The 14,549-nt window shown below is 37.1% G+C and overlaps 1 protein-coding gene and 2 long non-coding RNA genes across 3 annotated transcripts; 2 read left to right on the top strand and 1 right to left on the bottom strand.

The window, feature by feature from the left end:
* Positions 1-2,168: 2,168 nt before the first annotated feature.
* LOC103434863 (uncharacterized) lies at positions 2,169-5,497 on the bottom strand. Its single transcript, XR_529341.4, has 3 exons — positions 4,840-5,497; positions 3,410-3,489; positions 2,169-2,535 (listed from the first exon to the last, which is right to left on the bottom strand). It is a non-coding gene; the product is annotated as an uncharacterized lncRNA (long non-coding RNA).
* A 285-nt stretch (positions 5,498-5,782) lies between these two features.
* Positions 5,783-9,010, top strand: LOC103435098 (GDSL esterase/lipase At1g28580-like). The gene is made up of 5 exons (XM_029103161.2): positions 5,783-6,189; positions 6,262-6,483; positions 7,901-8,049; positions 8,142-8,418; positions 8,633-9,010. The coding sequence occupies exons 1-5, from the start codon at positions 5,940-5,942 to the stop codon at positions 8,863-8,865; spliced, it is 1,131 nt and encodes a 376-aa protein (XP_028958994.1). The 5' UTR covers positions 5,783-5,939; the 3' UTR covers positions 8,866-9,010.
* Positions 9,011-13,807: 4,797 nt separating this feature from the next.
* Positions 13,808-14,484, top strand: LOC139195810 (uncharacterized). The gene is made up of 3 exons (XR_011580843.1): positions 13,808-13,945; positions 14,120-14,160; positions 14,274-14,484. It is a non-coding gene; the product is annotated as an uncharacterized lncRNA (long non-coding RNA).
* Positions 14,485-14,549: the final 65 nt, after the last annotated feature.

The following is a 14,549-nucleotide window of genomic DNA, read 5'->3' as shown; positions in this document are numbered from 1 at the left end:
CCTCTCAACGAAATTACAGAGTACAATGCATATCGAACCACTCAATGATATCCAAGCTGGATACGATTCTAGACCACTAAATGGAATCGCGGATCACGAGGGATTCTGGACCTCTCAACGGAATCCAGACGAAGCAGGGAACCAGACCACTCAACGAAACCCCAGTGGATAGGCAGTTCTGGATCACTCAACGGAAACGAGCGGAAGGCCAACAACCATAACGTACAATGGCTCAAACAAACGAGACAACACACAAGTTACTTAATTTACAAAAGTGAAACAAAGTGAAACAAGACACAAATACTAAATTTAGAACGAATCAACGAAGCGGGAAATGAAACAATATCGAAGCAACAAATCCCCATCACAAGGTTAACAATTCACTACTAGCCCTCACATTCCATCACAACATGCCAATCATACAAATCAAACCATATTTCAAATATACACGTCAAATATCATTTCATAAACATAATCAATAGCTAAGTATTAAAAATAACAATTTAATAGAAAACATATTTATAAAACCAAGTCATATCCACACAGGATAACAATTACGAAAATAGGGTAATCACCAATATCACATATATTAAAGTTGTGAGTCTGCGCTAACGCACCCTAGCACAAGAATCGAGACGTCACGCAATATCGTCGCCTAAAACAAAGTACAAGTCCACATTTAGATTTCCTTTGATAATTCACATACTCAAAAACTCTCATGTCCCCCACAACAACATTTAATGAGAATCAAACCGTCGTTCAAGGGTAAGGTCTATGATCCTACGTCACTTGCTCTGTAAGATCCAAGCTCTAGATTTTCGATTTGTAAGTTCCTAAGGTCCTTAAATATTACGTATTATAATGTATCAAAGTTTGGTGACGATCCAACGGTCGGATCGTCGATTGCTATAATGTTCAAGTGGCGAACCTTAACGAAATTTCGCCGGATTTTGCAGATTTTGCAGATTTTCTGGGCAATCTTTAGAACTCCATATGTCACTCATTTCACACCCAAGTTCGACCCATAATATACCAAAACGAAGCTAGAGAAGTGCAGAACAAGATTATACCTGCTTAAAGTCCAAATGGTGGCCGGAGGTGGCCGAAAAATAGCCTGAAATATGGCTGACTGTGGGAAAACAAGTAACTCGCCAGAATTTTTGGGAAACTTTAAACGTCCATAACTTTGTCAATACTCAACCAAATCGAGTGATTCAAAAACGAAAATCATAGCTTGGAACGAGACAAACAAATTGGTACCTTTCCCAACTGTTAAATCGTCGTGATTTGGCCGGAAAATGGTCTAGAAGGTCACGGGTTCATCGGAAACTGGGCAAACTTTAAATCGTTATAACTTTCTCATTTCTCAACCAAATCACACGACCCAAGCATGAAAATTCATCTACACATCATGAGGAGTCAATTTATACCTATTTCGAGTCCGATGGTTGAAATTTGTCTGAATCATACCTAGAAGTCTCGGCCCAAAACCTTGTTCTTCGAACTCAAGGTTAGGATTTGTTTTCAATGAAACAAAACTCAAAAATGGGTTTATGGTGGTGAAGACATGCAGATAATGGTGGTTTTGGTGTTCAACAAGCCAAAATTTTTGGTTATGATGATGGTTTGTTTCACGGGAAGAAAGGGAGAGCTGAAAGAAAGAGTTAAAGAGAGTGAAGAGTTATAGGAAAAAAGAGGAAGGAGAGAGAGGGTTCCAGAAAAGTGGGGGTGGCCCACGTGGCATTCATCCAAATACATCATGAGCTGAATTGTCAATTTACCAAAAGTACCCTTAACGTTCAAAACCTCATAAAATCTTCGTTATTATTCTGAATCACATTTTGTTTGCATACATGCGTTTGTCTCGACGATTACTATCCAAATATATAAAGATAAGTGGAAACATACGTAGGGATCAAATATGCTGTAAATATAAAAGCGTCGAAACTAAGAATACGAAATACGTAATACGTAATTTTAAACAGTGAAATCCGGGAACGGGATTTCACAAGCATGCTGCTGTTTTTCTAAAAAAAAAACAATTTCAGCAGCACCAAGTCACTTTGGAAATAAAACTGATTATGCTCCAAAGGGTAAAAATCTGAAACTTTCAGAATGCAACCTAGGTAGTAGATAATCAACCACAGTTTTAAACATAACCTAATTCATAGTGGTTCTCCAAAGGCAATTCATTAAGCCTTACAAATTATAATAAGTTCACAAAAGACCTTCAAGGCTTCTTACAAGAAAAACATGTTCATGTCATTTGATGAAAATGTACATGAGCATAATTTATACAAGCCAAAAGACAAGTGACCATATATACATGGTTTTCATTGCCCAAGTAAGTAGAGACACTAACCCATTGTGGCCTACACCTTCCAAGTCTACAACGCAATAAAAAGATCATTTACAAACAAAGACTAACTATACAAATACTTTGGCAGCTCACCCAAAAGATATATGTCTGGACTCCCTTCTACTAGTCTAGAATAGAGCTGCAACTCGAAACCCAGCTACTCAACCCTACACCACCTAAAAATACATTTTTAGAAAAACGGGTGAGCATAAAATGCCCAGTAAGGGTTTTTCGGTAAGTCCGTAGTCATTTAAAATTTCTGGTGCATGCCGAAAAATGATAAGAGTGATTCAAAACAGTTTACATCCACCACTACGTAATCCAACAATGGAATTATGCTCTAAAATGCTTGGAAGTAACAGATGGTAGGAGACCAAAGTTTCAGAGCATAAACAGCTTTGATAACAACACAGTACAACACATGGTTCAAAAACACTTCTTTTGCCATAAGGACAACAGAGCCATTATTATTAAAAGAAACAATAGCACAACTGATCACAAAGTCTCTCTTTTATCCTAAATAAGTGATTAGCAGATTGGAAAGAATCATAATATACTTGGCCAACATATATACCACACATATATGTCACATTGATAACTCATTCTTACAGCCCACACATGAAGCTTTCTCCGGGGAACATTGGGTCATTGTGCCCATAAACTAAACAATTTCACGGGTCATTGTGCACATTCATACATTCCTCAACATTCTCAATTTCACAGGTATTATACTACTTTCCATCTACTTTCACAATTTGAACATTCATATCAAGATGCTTCAAAATTCGATAATGAGTAAAATAAGAGGCATGCACATTAAAAACACAATCTTGAAAATCATTGCAATCACTTTAAACTCACCAAAGTTGTAGCAACGAAATTAAAATCATTAGAATCAAACCATAGAGAAACTTTTGCTTCACTTCTTTCACATAATCAAAAATGGAATTTTTTTTTTTTAAGTGCGCTCGAAATAGTGCTTAAATGCCAACAATCCTTTATCAAGTAAAATGAAAAATCAAAATAGTTTTATGGTTAGAACTCCCCTACCTCAACACAATTTCTTGATATTCAACTCCCATGGTGTTCGTCGACTTGTTCAGTAGTCACCTTGTCCTTCTCTTCCTTATCTATAATTAAGAAAAATCATCACACATTGCTCATACAAAAATACCAGACAACATACCTTAATTCAAGGTTAATTTGGGACTTTAAACAAACACTTGGTGCTCATCTCTAAAACTATAACATGCAATATGATACCTTCATGTTTCCTAATCCCACCCAAACTAATTCATGGGTTATCAAACCAAATATCAAATAGATTTCCAAGGTAAGAAATAGATACCTCTAATGGACACAAAGAAAGGATCCTCACTTGTCCTAATCTTCACAAATAGAGGAAAAGAAAACTAAATTCCTCTTCCTTAATTTTCTTTTTGGAAGTTTAAGAGCTAAAGGAAAGGAATTTCTTCATCTCTCTCGGCTGTAGGAGAGAGCAACTAAGGAAGACGGTTTTCTAGAATGTGCTCAAACCTTTTCTCCTTACCAACATAAGCGTCCCTTATTATTTTTCTTTGGTTTTATTTTTATTTATTTTTTTGTTATTATTTTTTAATGGGTCAAATGCCAATTGATTCAAACCTCAAACAAGGCAACTTACTTTTGTTAACAATGACCACAAGCAATCCACTCTTAATCATCACTTAAAATTTTCGGGATATTACAAACCCACCCCACCCCCACCTTCCCCGAACCCTTTCTCCTTTTCACCCCCACCCCCTTTCTCCCTTCTTTCACCTGCACCCCTACACAACACACAAACATCCAAACAACCATACGCACAGACACAGAGAAAGAGAGAGCGCTTGGATTATGTGAAGGTTCTGCAGAAGAAGAAGAACTGAAGTGTGAGAAACAGGCAAACAGGAACTCATTTCAAACTTGCACGCAAACTCCTCTCTCTCTCTCTCTCTCTATCCCTCCCCCCCCTTTTTAGTAGAAAATTAGAGAACTGAAGTGTGGAAAACAAACCCACTAAAAGTTGAATATTAGAGTACGAAAAGAACAAGACTAACAAAATAATAAGAATATTATTAAACTAACTGAAAATGCCGAAACAACTACAAAACTCCAAGAGGCTACATTGTAAATAACTTGATATTCTACGAGCTACAAAGAATCATATATATAGAAAACTAACCTAACCCTAATAAGTAATAAAACGAAACCCTAATACTAATGGGCTAAGTCTAAATTCAAATAATAAAATAATTCTAAATTCCAACGCTAAATCTCTCAAGATACCCCCTACAGTCTTCACACTATCATGGCATTTTCTCTATCTTCCTTTATATCTCCTACAATCTTCACACTATCATCGCAGGCATCGCCACCTGCCAAATCTCTCAAGACACCCCATTTCTTGATCTCCACCAAAAACCTAAATCGTAATTTACCAGGCAGAGCGAAAAATCTACCTCATCTGAGAGTAGTTGCGAGTGCATCGCCGCCGCCACAAACCACTGACCCAGAAGGATAGAGGGAACCGGACGGGGAAGATTACGGAGCTGAGGACGAAATTGAAGACGCGACATCGACGAACAAGTTCAATTTGAGGGATCATTGGTACCCAGTTTATTTGATTGAAGATTTGGATCCTCGGTTGCCAACCCCAGTTTAGCTTATGGGTCGAGACCTTGTTATCTGGTACGATGGTGAATCGTGGGTCGCTTTCGATGACAGATGCCCTCATCGCCTCGCCTCCTTATCTGTAAGCTTCTTGGTTGTGTTTGGTTGCTGAGATTTTGGAGGAAAAACTCTCCAATCTCATGATTGATCTTTGGGATTGCTGTAGAAGAAGGCAAAAAAATAAAATGCCCCCCCAAGTTGGGTTTTTGGATGGGAGGGGAGGTGAAGAGAGTGAAGGAGAGCGATGTGTTGGGAGGCTCGGGAGGAAGAAGAGGAGTGGGATTATGCGTTTTCAGGTTTTTTCTGTCAGCCACGTCAGCGTTTAACGAATCAATGGATGAAAAATGTAACGAATGTATTATATTGAAATAAAATAATATAAAATTAAAATATTTTAAAAATATTGTAAGAAATTAAAATCGACTTTTAAACTTGAGATGGTAAAATGTAATTTAGTTAGAATTTTTGTTCCTAAGTACTTGAAAATGGGGTTTAATTTCGACGCATGGCGACGATTTTAGACGTTACCAATTCCGTCCATCATAGTGTCAAATCAGAAACTTGTTGATACTGTTTGTTCAGAATACGAATTTTTAATCAGACATGCTTTCCTGATCTACAAAACCATTGTTTTTACAGAATAGTTAATCCACTATCTCTTAAATTATTGTAGGTAGATCAATTATTAATCCGGTATGATTTCTTAATCCACACTTAAAAAACCGTTATCTTATCCTAGTCCAGTTAATAATCCTCCATAAAGAAGGGAATAAAGTTTGCTAAAGAAAGTCCAGCCAGCCTTCAACCACAATATTCGTTCCCATACGCGAGTTTAGACACAAGAATCTCTCCCTGCGACAGAGACGTTGGCTAGAGATCTTTCAATTCTATGGGTTCATCTTTCCAACAATATTATTGGATGAACCTCCTCCTCTTATTAGTTTTCATACTCATCCCTCATGCCTCATGCTGCTTCAGTTCAATTTTCAGCTTTGGCGATTCGCTAGCTGATACCGGAAACTTAAAGATCAGCTCTCCTAACGAGACTGTCCACTTCTTCTTCCCTCCATATGGGATGACCTACTTTCATCGCCCCACCGGGCGCTGCTCCGACGGTCGCTTAGTCATAGACTTCATTGGTATGCATCCACTTACAGTATATCTTGCGTTTTCAAATTTATCAGTTTCCCAATTCACATTTTCGTTTTCAGCTGAATATCTCGGACTTCCGCTTGTTCGACCTTATCTCGAAAGCCAGAAAAGTATCCAAAACTTTGAAGGGGGAGTGAATTTCGCCGTGGCAGGAGCCACGGCACTTGACGCCACCTTTCTTGAAGAAATGGGAGATTCTAATCCACGTACCAACAACTCTCTGGGAATTCAAATGGGCTGGTTTAAGGAAATTCTTCCATATTTTTGCAACATATCTTCAAGTAAGTTTGGAATTCCTTCCCATGCTTATCTTAAGGAGAATAGTATTTGCATTCCAAGCTCATTTTCTCACTTGCAAATACCATATTTTTACCATATAAATTTCGTAATCGAAATAGTTCAATTTCTTAATCTTCATTTGAAGATTAACCCTAAAAAAACTGTTCGGATCGGAGATTGTTTAATCATTCAAATGTATCAAATAAATCAACATTGTACGTGCTAAGTAATATATTCATGATGGACCGTTGATTTATTTGAAACATTTGAATGACTTAACGATCTCTGAATCGAATGATTTCTTGTAAGGATGATATTCACATGATGATTAAGAAATTGAATGGTTCTGATTATGAAATTTTTATGATGAAGATACATTATTTATAAGTGGGGGCGGAGGGGAAGGAATGAGCTCAGTGACGGAGATAGGATTTGAACTCACTGAGGTCATGATAAAAAAGTAATGTGTTAACATTTTGTTGTTTAGATATATAATTCACGGCTGGTTCTTATATTTGACTTGTCATTGTACGATATATTATCAACAGTGTCATTATTTATTTTGATGTATACAACCAAATTATAACCAAACAATGATCTTAAGTTCTTAATTGTATAATATTAGAATTTTTGTTTTTTCCACTTAAGCAGCCACGACCTTTTATTTGACTCCCATAAGCAAATGCACCAACGTTTGTGAAAGATTATTGATCAATCCTTTCAATTGATTGAACTCACTATGAAATACTGTTAATTAATAGAGTGTTTTGATAAATAATGGAAATCAAAAGCATGCAGACATAAACTTAAACTGAACCTAATTATTGGAAATTCTTATTGGGGTGTGGGGATCAATTGCAAAATTTGTGTGGAGTACTATAAAGTTGTTGGGGTCAATGTGAACTCATTGACACCCCCCTTCCCCCCTCCCCTCCGCTACTGAATAAACCCAATTATTGGAAATTAGGTTGGGGTGTGGGGATCAATGGCAAAATTTGTGTGGAGTAATATAAAGTTGTTAGTGGGTCATGCGAACTCATTGACACTTTAACACCCCACGCCCACTCCCAGGAGCAATATAAAGTTGTTGGGGTCCATATGAACTCATTGACACTTTACCTCTCGCCTTCTCTCAGCTACTGAATGAGCTCATCTCCAACTTTGTAAATGAGAGATTTTAGGTTTGAATTTTGTGAATAGCGAGTTCGATACTATTTTATTCTCACATCTCTTAAGGTAAATGTATCCTTGTATCAAGGAAAAAAAACATAAAATTTCATTACAATCCTTAAAAAAATTACTCTTAGAATAAAACCTTGTGTAAGATTAAAAACTAACTCTAGTTCTTGTCATTTAATTGTAACTTTTGGAAATTAATTAGGTTGTACATGATGCCTGTCTGATCGATTCTAATTGCAGATTGCAGTGAATTCCTTTCGGGCTCTCTAATTCTCATGGGAGAGATTGGGGGCAATGATTACAACGATGCCTTGCTTGGCGGGAAAAGTATAGAACAGGTTCAAGAATATGTGCCATTGGTGATAGAAGAAATTGGTTTATCCATCAATGTAAGAGTTTGGAAAGCTTGGATCACAATGGTTCTAAAAAACGCGATCTCCTTTAGGCTTGTCTAACTTTTTGTGGCTTTATTGCTTTGCAGGAGTTAATCGAGCTTGGGGCCGCGACGCTTTTGGTACCTGGAAACCTTCCAATTGGTTGCCTTCCCATCTATCTTACAAACTATGAGGGTTCAGATGAGAGTGACTACGACCCTTCAACTGGTTGTTTAAATTGGTTAAACAAGTTTGTTGAGTATTACAATGAGCAGCTTCAGACAGAACTAAGCCGGATTCGAAGCCTTCATCCTCACGTCAACATCATTTATGCAGATTATTACAATGCTATGATGTACTTACATCATTCTCCAGAACAATTTGGTACTTCAACTCTCAATTAATTTTATTGACGTTTGTTTTCATGTTTTGTTAAACGATGAAGATTCAAACTTCATGTGCATATATTTTAGTCACTACTCAAAACTTAGCTTTTTCAATAGGCCTTGTGAAATAGCTTGCGGATTTTTGGTGCATTGTTTCAATTGCTGAAGCAAAACCTGTTTACGATAAAAAAATTTGATTCGTGTAATTTCAGGATTTATCGGGGGAAGTCCAAAAGCGTGCTGCGGAGGAGGAGGGACATACAATTACAATTCATCAGCACAATGTGGTATGCGACAGGCAAGTGCTTGTGAAAATCCTGCAGAGTTTATCAGCTGGGACGGTATCCACTTTACTGAAGCAGCATACAAGTGGATAACAAATGCTTTGTTGAAAGGAAATTACACCGATCCTCGTATTAGTTCCTTGTGTGTTTCCACATTGTGATATGTATTGTGTACTTCTCCACCTGTGCTTATAATTGTTAGTTTGATTTTGTTGGTAACACATTATATTGTTTACATATATCATCTAATTAGATAGTCTCTCTAACATTTTTTTTAATAAATGTGATGAGTTGTTCTTATCGAAATAAGAATGAGTCGTATCTTTAATAGAAAAATGATAAAAATATATTACATAAAATATTATGAAAGTAACTTTTTTTACCGTTGAATAGGATTTTCCGAACTGTTTGGTCCCAAAGCTGACATGCTTTGCACAAGCCAGCTCAAAGTTGCAATTTTATACAATAGCCTTGAAGAAGCAGGCCCTCTATAAAAAATAATATAAAATATTGACGTGATTTAATTGTGACCACATAAAACAAGAGGGCATGGAAGGGCACCAGAAATGAGAGGACAAACAATCCTTGTCCATCAATATTCTACTTTACTTTCCTTTTTATACGGTCGAACACAAGAATCTCTCACTGCAATAGAGACGCTAGAGATCTATCAATTCTATGGATTCGTTCTTCCCACCGTATTATGCGATGGACTTCCTACTCATATCAGTTTTCATATTCATCCATCATCCCTCATGCCTTTGGTTGCTGCTTCTCTTGAGCCTGGTACCACATTTTTTTAACTAAGCAGGATATTAAAATGATTGGTTATATGAGATTGCTGAGTTTGATACTATACCTATATGGAATACCCTACTCACAATTGTAACTAAGCAGAACATTAAAATGATTAGTTATATAAGATCGTTGAGTTTGATACTATACCCACATGGAACACCCTACTCACAATGGATATGTAGCTAATAAACATTTGATATTTAAAAAAATTGCAAGTACATTATGGTGCAATTGGTGGCAAGTACATTATAGTGAAATTTGAAGAAGATCAATTTTCAAATATTGAGCAAATGCTATAACGAATGAATATAATATGAACAAGTTGAGTCTTGAACAAATATTATAACGTATTTTATTTTTTCACACTATTATTTGACGGAAAGGTTGATCAAAATTGACATAATTACCACAATATTTAGCTTCTTAATTAATCTGACAGTTGTATACTGCGCTTAAATAAACGGAGTACCAATTAATATATTTTTTTGGACAATAGGAGTACCAATTAATATATAGAATTGCTTTCATAGACTTGTAGTTCGAAAGCGGTTGTCTCCTCAGATAGACTTATAGGTGCAAGGCACATTTATCATGTGGATTAGTTTTTTTTCTATTTTTTTGTCACCTGCTGTTATTTGACAGAAAGGTGGAGACTTGTTGGTTCTTGCACGCTAGGACAAGCACCGGTATTTTTCTAGCTACCTCGATTCTAAGGTTGTTTCTAGCCGAATGGATTATGTTTAGCCTCCGTCTAGATTATAGTCTTGCAAAAAATTATTTTTTAATGAACAGTATCAGACTATATTTATATATTATCTCTAATCAAATAAAGCTATTATTTAGCATCCTCAGTAATTTATTCATTTAAATTTGTTCTTTAATTGTATTAGCTAATTGAATTAAATTATCATATTAAAATAAGGTTTTCAAACATATTTTAAGTGCCACTTGTCACTAAATGAATAAACCTCGGAACATATTTTGAGTGAAACTTGAAGATGTAGCCATTTGAAAATTATTTAAAAAATTAAAAGAAAGATTATGGAAGATGTAAGAGAGGGGTGTGTATGAAAAGAGTGTTGAGGTGAATAGAATGTGAAGAATTGAAATAAAATGAGGTAAGATAGTATGAAATGATGAAAAAGATGTGAGAAATGGTGTATAAATGTCTTAAGTATTTATAAGAAAAAATTAGAATTTTAATTTGGTCTTAAAAAAAATCCAGCTGGGCCAACTGAAGGGGCTAGCTGGCTAGCTAAAAATGGCCAGTCCGCTGGCCATATGACTGGATTTTGGCCCGTGAGTCCCAATATTTTTTTGCCCAAACCTTTATTGAAGATGAGTTTTGTGTCAAAAAGGGCTATCCTTAGGCCCTATACCTATTGCTGGCCCGGTTGGTGATGGCCTAAGGGAACCAACGTCCGCTATAATTTTATTTTGACAAAAATTATGTTCATTTTCATAAAAAATTAGTCAACCTTAAAAGAAGAGAGGGACCGTGTGTCTCTCTCGATCGATCAACGGTATAGAGAGAGATATTCCATGGCTAGGGCAAGTTTGGTGAACGTCGTGGTCGTCCTCCTCGTAACTGTTGGGATCATCCCGCATGCGAATTGTTGCTACACATCAATCATTGGGTCTGAAGATTCACTTGCTAATACCGGCAACACATACACCAATGCCGTTGACCGGAAGATCGACCTACTTTCATGGCTTCAGCCACCGTGCAACTCAAAGCAGCAGCTGCTTTGGCCTCAAATTAAGCTCAAATTTTTGTTCTGCTTTTTTCAGGGCTTCAGCTACCGGGCAACTGAGAGGCGCAGAAAAAGCAACCTCGCCTAGAAACGTTAGGAGCCCGGCGGGAAAATGAGAAAAACCCCATGGGAGAAAGTTTCAAGGAGGCATGAAAGAGAAGAGAGAGAATATCATATAAAAGTCAATTTGGAAGTAATTGATTGAATTAATTAGAACATAATGAATTAAAAAATTTGGAATTAACTAGGATTATTACGAATTACATGTGGCAATCTTTGAAATGGATACAACTCCAGGTCAGTGGTGAGCAAAAATGCTTGCTTATGCAATACATCTCCACGTCAATTGCCAAAACTAATTTTTTGGGTGGTGGTGTTATGAGAGTTTTAACAAAACACTTCCGGTACTATTCACTTTTAACGAAAAACCACTTTTATACATTTCCTTGTACTATTCACTATACATTTAAAAATGACTTTTCATTAAAAATGAAGTTTTTTTTTAATTTTTCGTTAGTTTTCCTTGGTGTTATTTGTATATACTTGTCCGTACATAATAGTAGTAAGTACACATGTGTTGACCCTAAAAACTACCAAGCCTACGTGGCGCGCAGGTCGAGTAATCTATAAGCTAACTACGTCCTTCGATGAATGCGGGGCGTGCCAACTCGTCGGCCGAGCTCGGCTGAGGAGTAAATTTGTTGATGATGCGTTGGGTGCGCGACTGACTTTTGCGTCTTGCGATTACGACCAAGGAAGGAACACGTCTCGGCCTTTTGGGTTCTCGAACCTGAAGACAAGGCTACTATTCTTACAAAGTTCATGAATCGTCGTCGTCGGATTCGGTCACAGTGATGTTATTCGTCAGAGTAAACTCACGCCGAATCGACACCAAAGTGTAAGGGCATAAATACTCAAAGCGAATATAAGTCTTCATAATGAACGTGGTTCGGCCGTCTTAATGCCGAACTCTAAATCCCACTTGAGAGTATCCAATCATAAAATAACTCGGCGTGCAATGCGCCGAGCTCAGTAAACTGTAACACCTCACTTCGCCGAGAAAGCTAATGAGATGACCTCAATCAATAAGGATTCGAAAATCGTTCTCGACCGAGACTTGGATAGGTAACCAACCGTCCTCGCCGCAGTGATGTTGATACCAACGGAAGATGCTGCAAGATTGGCTGATTCTACGGCGACAGAGCTATCTATGCCGACTTAAGATATCACCAGTTGCTTTCACAGTGCTGTTGATGCCAACGGAAGATGTGTCAGCGAAAAGAGAAAATAAAAATCTCAAAGTTGTTGAGAGAGTTTGCGCAGGGCAGTTGTGTATTGAATTGAAGGGGGTTGAATGATGTACAGCCTCCTCTATTTATAGCACCGGATAACTTCAAGGTCGAGTTAAAACCCTACTCGGATTAGGACTTCTTCTCTTGATCAAACACCAACTCGACCAGTCCTATTTTCACTATAATTGTGAACCTAGTCCTTTATTGAGCCGGATTCACTTCCGGGTTATTAATCTTGCCGAGACTCCTCATTGCACCAGGATTCGACTCGTCTTGCAGCATGACTTAACCGACCTAGGTTTGGAAGCCCACGACCTAACCGATCCAGAACTAAACGATCCCTGATAACCCTGTCGTAAGGCCTTCTGGGCCGAGAATAATTCTATACTCGGCCCAAACTAATATTTTGGCCCAAACAACATGTTATTAGAGAATGTGTGTACAAATCTGTCAATTTTATATGTCTAAATATTTTTATTTTTAATTTGTTTTATCATTTAGATTTGGGTGGGGATGGACACGGACTGAGTCGGGCTTGAAATTGGAGGAACTGAGCATGATCGGTTTATAAATGAAACGGGATGGGGCAGTACGGAGTAGGGCATATCACTTTTTTTTTAAAATAAAACTGGATCTAACCCGACCCATTTCATACGGACCAGTTCTTGCAGGTCCACGGATCCTTTTGTTTTTTTGTTTTTAATTTTAGTTAACAGGCCTTCGGCCTTTTGCCACATGGGTCCTCACATGACCACTTCTCTTACTGGAGCACTTTATTTTTTAAGGAAAAATAATGAAAATGGCTTGAAAACTTTGAGTTTTAATGATAAGAACAAAATAAATGGTAAAATGAATAGTACCAGGATTGACTTTTTAGTGTAAAAATGTGGTTTTTCGTTAAAGTGAACAGTACCAGGTGCTTTTCGTTAAAGTTCCCTTTTTTTTTAACCATTGTCGACGACTTTTCATGATATACATGAGTGTTCCTCATGCACCACGAAACACAAGGAATTCTTGAGTTTTTTTTGCTTTTGACCAAAGACAATTCAATTCCAAAATACTAAAATTCGGGTGGATAATGGTGAGTTTTATTAATTGCATCAATTTTTCCAAGATAATGGAATCATCTACCAACATTCATGCGTCTACACACTCGAGTTTGTTGAACACAAGCATAGGCATGGAGGACAAAGAGACGGTAATAAACGGTTTCACTTTCTTCAGCAGAGGCCTAGTATAGGCCCATCACAGGAGCATTATGCGAACTCACTTGGCTGTGGAGTTTGCTGTATGATTTACAGTTGCCACACTTGGACTCTTCAATGCTTTATTGTGATAATGTGTGATAACGTGAAAATATTAGCATCTCCGTCAAAAAGGAGCAAAGCTTAAAGAGTGTAATTTTCTTTTTTCTTTTTATAATTTGGTTGCAGTTTTATTTATTTAGGGTTTCAGACACCTTTTTTTTCCTGGATGTGTTTAGTTTCTTCGAAAGAGATAAACTAAATTAAGTCTGAATTGGATGCTTTAACTTTATTGACAAAGTGTTTCATTTGGTTCTTGTTTATCAGGAGATGATTTTGGGATGGTTTTGTTGAAAGGTTTGGCTTTGGTATGCATTCATATGAATTGTTTTACTAATTTTTCCATTTTGTATGTTTGGGCTTGATTTATTGTTCACTAATTCTCCAAACTCACTCAGTTTTCTGGTTCAACATTCAACAGAAGGCATCAAACTTGTAAAAGAACGTGTCCAGCAAAAGAATTTGCAGAGATTCAGACTGACCGATGAGTAAAACTGTAAAAGATATAATTTACTGGAAAAAAAACATAAATGGGTCCTAGGATGGCATGAGAGAGTCTCTCCCCAATCCTCGTATTGGAGGCCGAAAGTTGTAGCTTATTTCAATAGAATAAAGAGAAAACTTGTTTACCCCGCGTTGTGTCTACTCTTGCACTGGAGATTTTTCCGATCACGGACTTTCTCAGCCATAAACCACC

Source organism: Malus domestica, chromosome 05 (genome assembly GCF_042453785.1).
Source record: "Malus domestica chromosome 05, GDT2T_hap1".
Classification (NCBI taxonomy): Eukaryota; Viridiplantae; Streptophyta; class Magnoliopsida; order Rosales; family Rosaceae; genus Malus; species Malus domestica.
The sequence above is the reverse complement of the archived record's forward strand: the minus strand, read 5'-3'. Positions and strand labels throughout refer to the sequence as shown.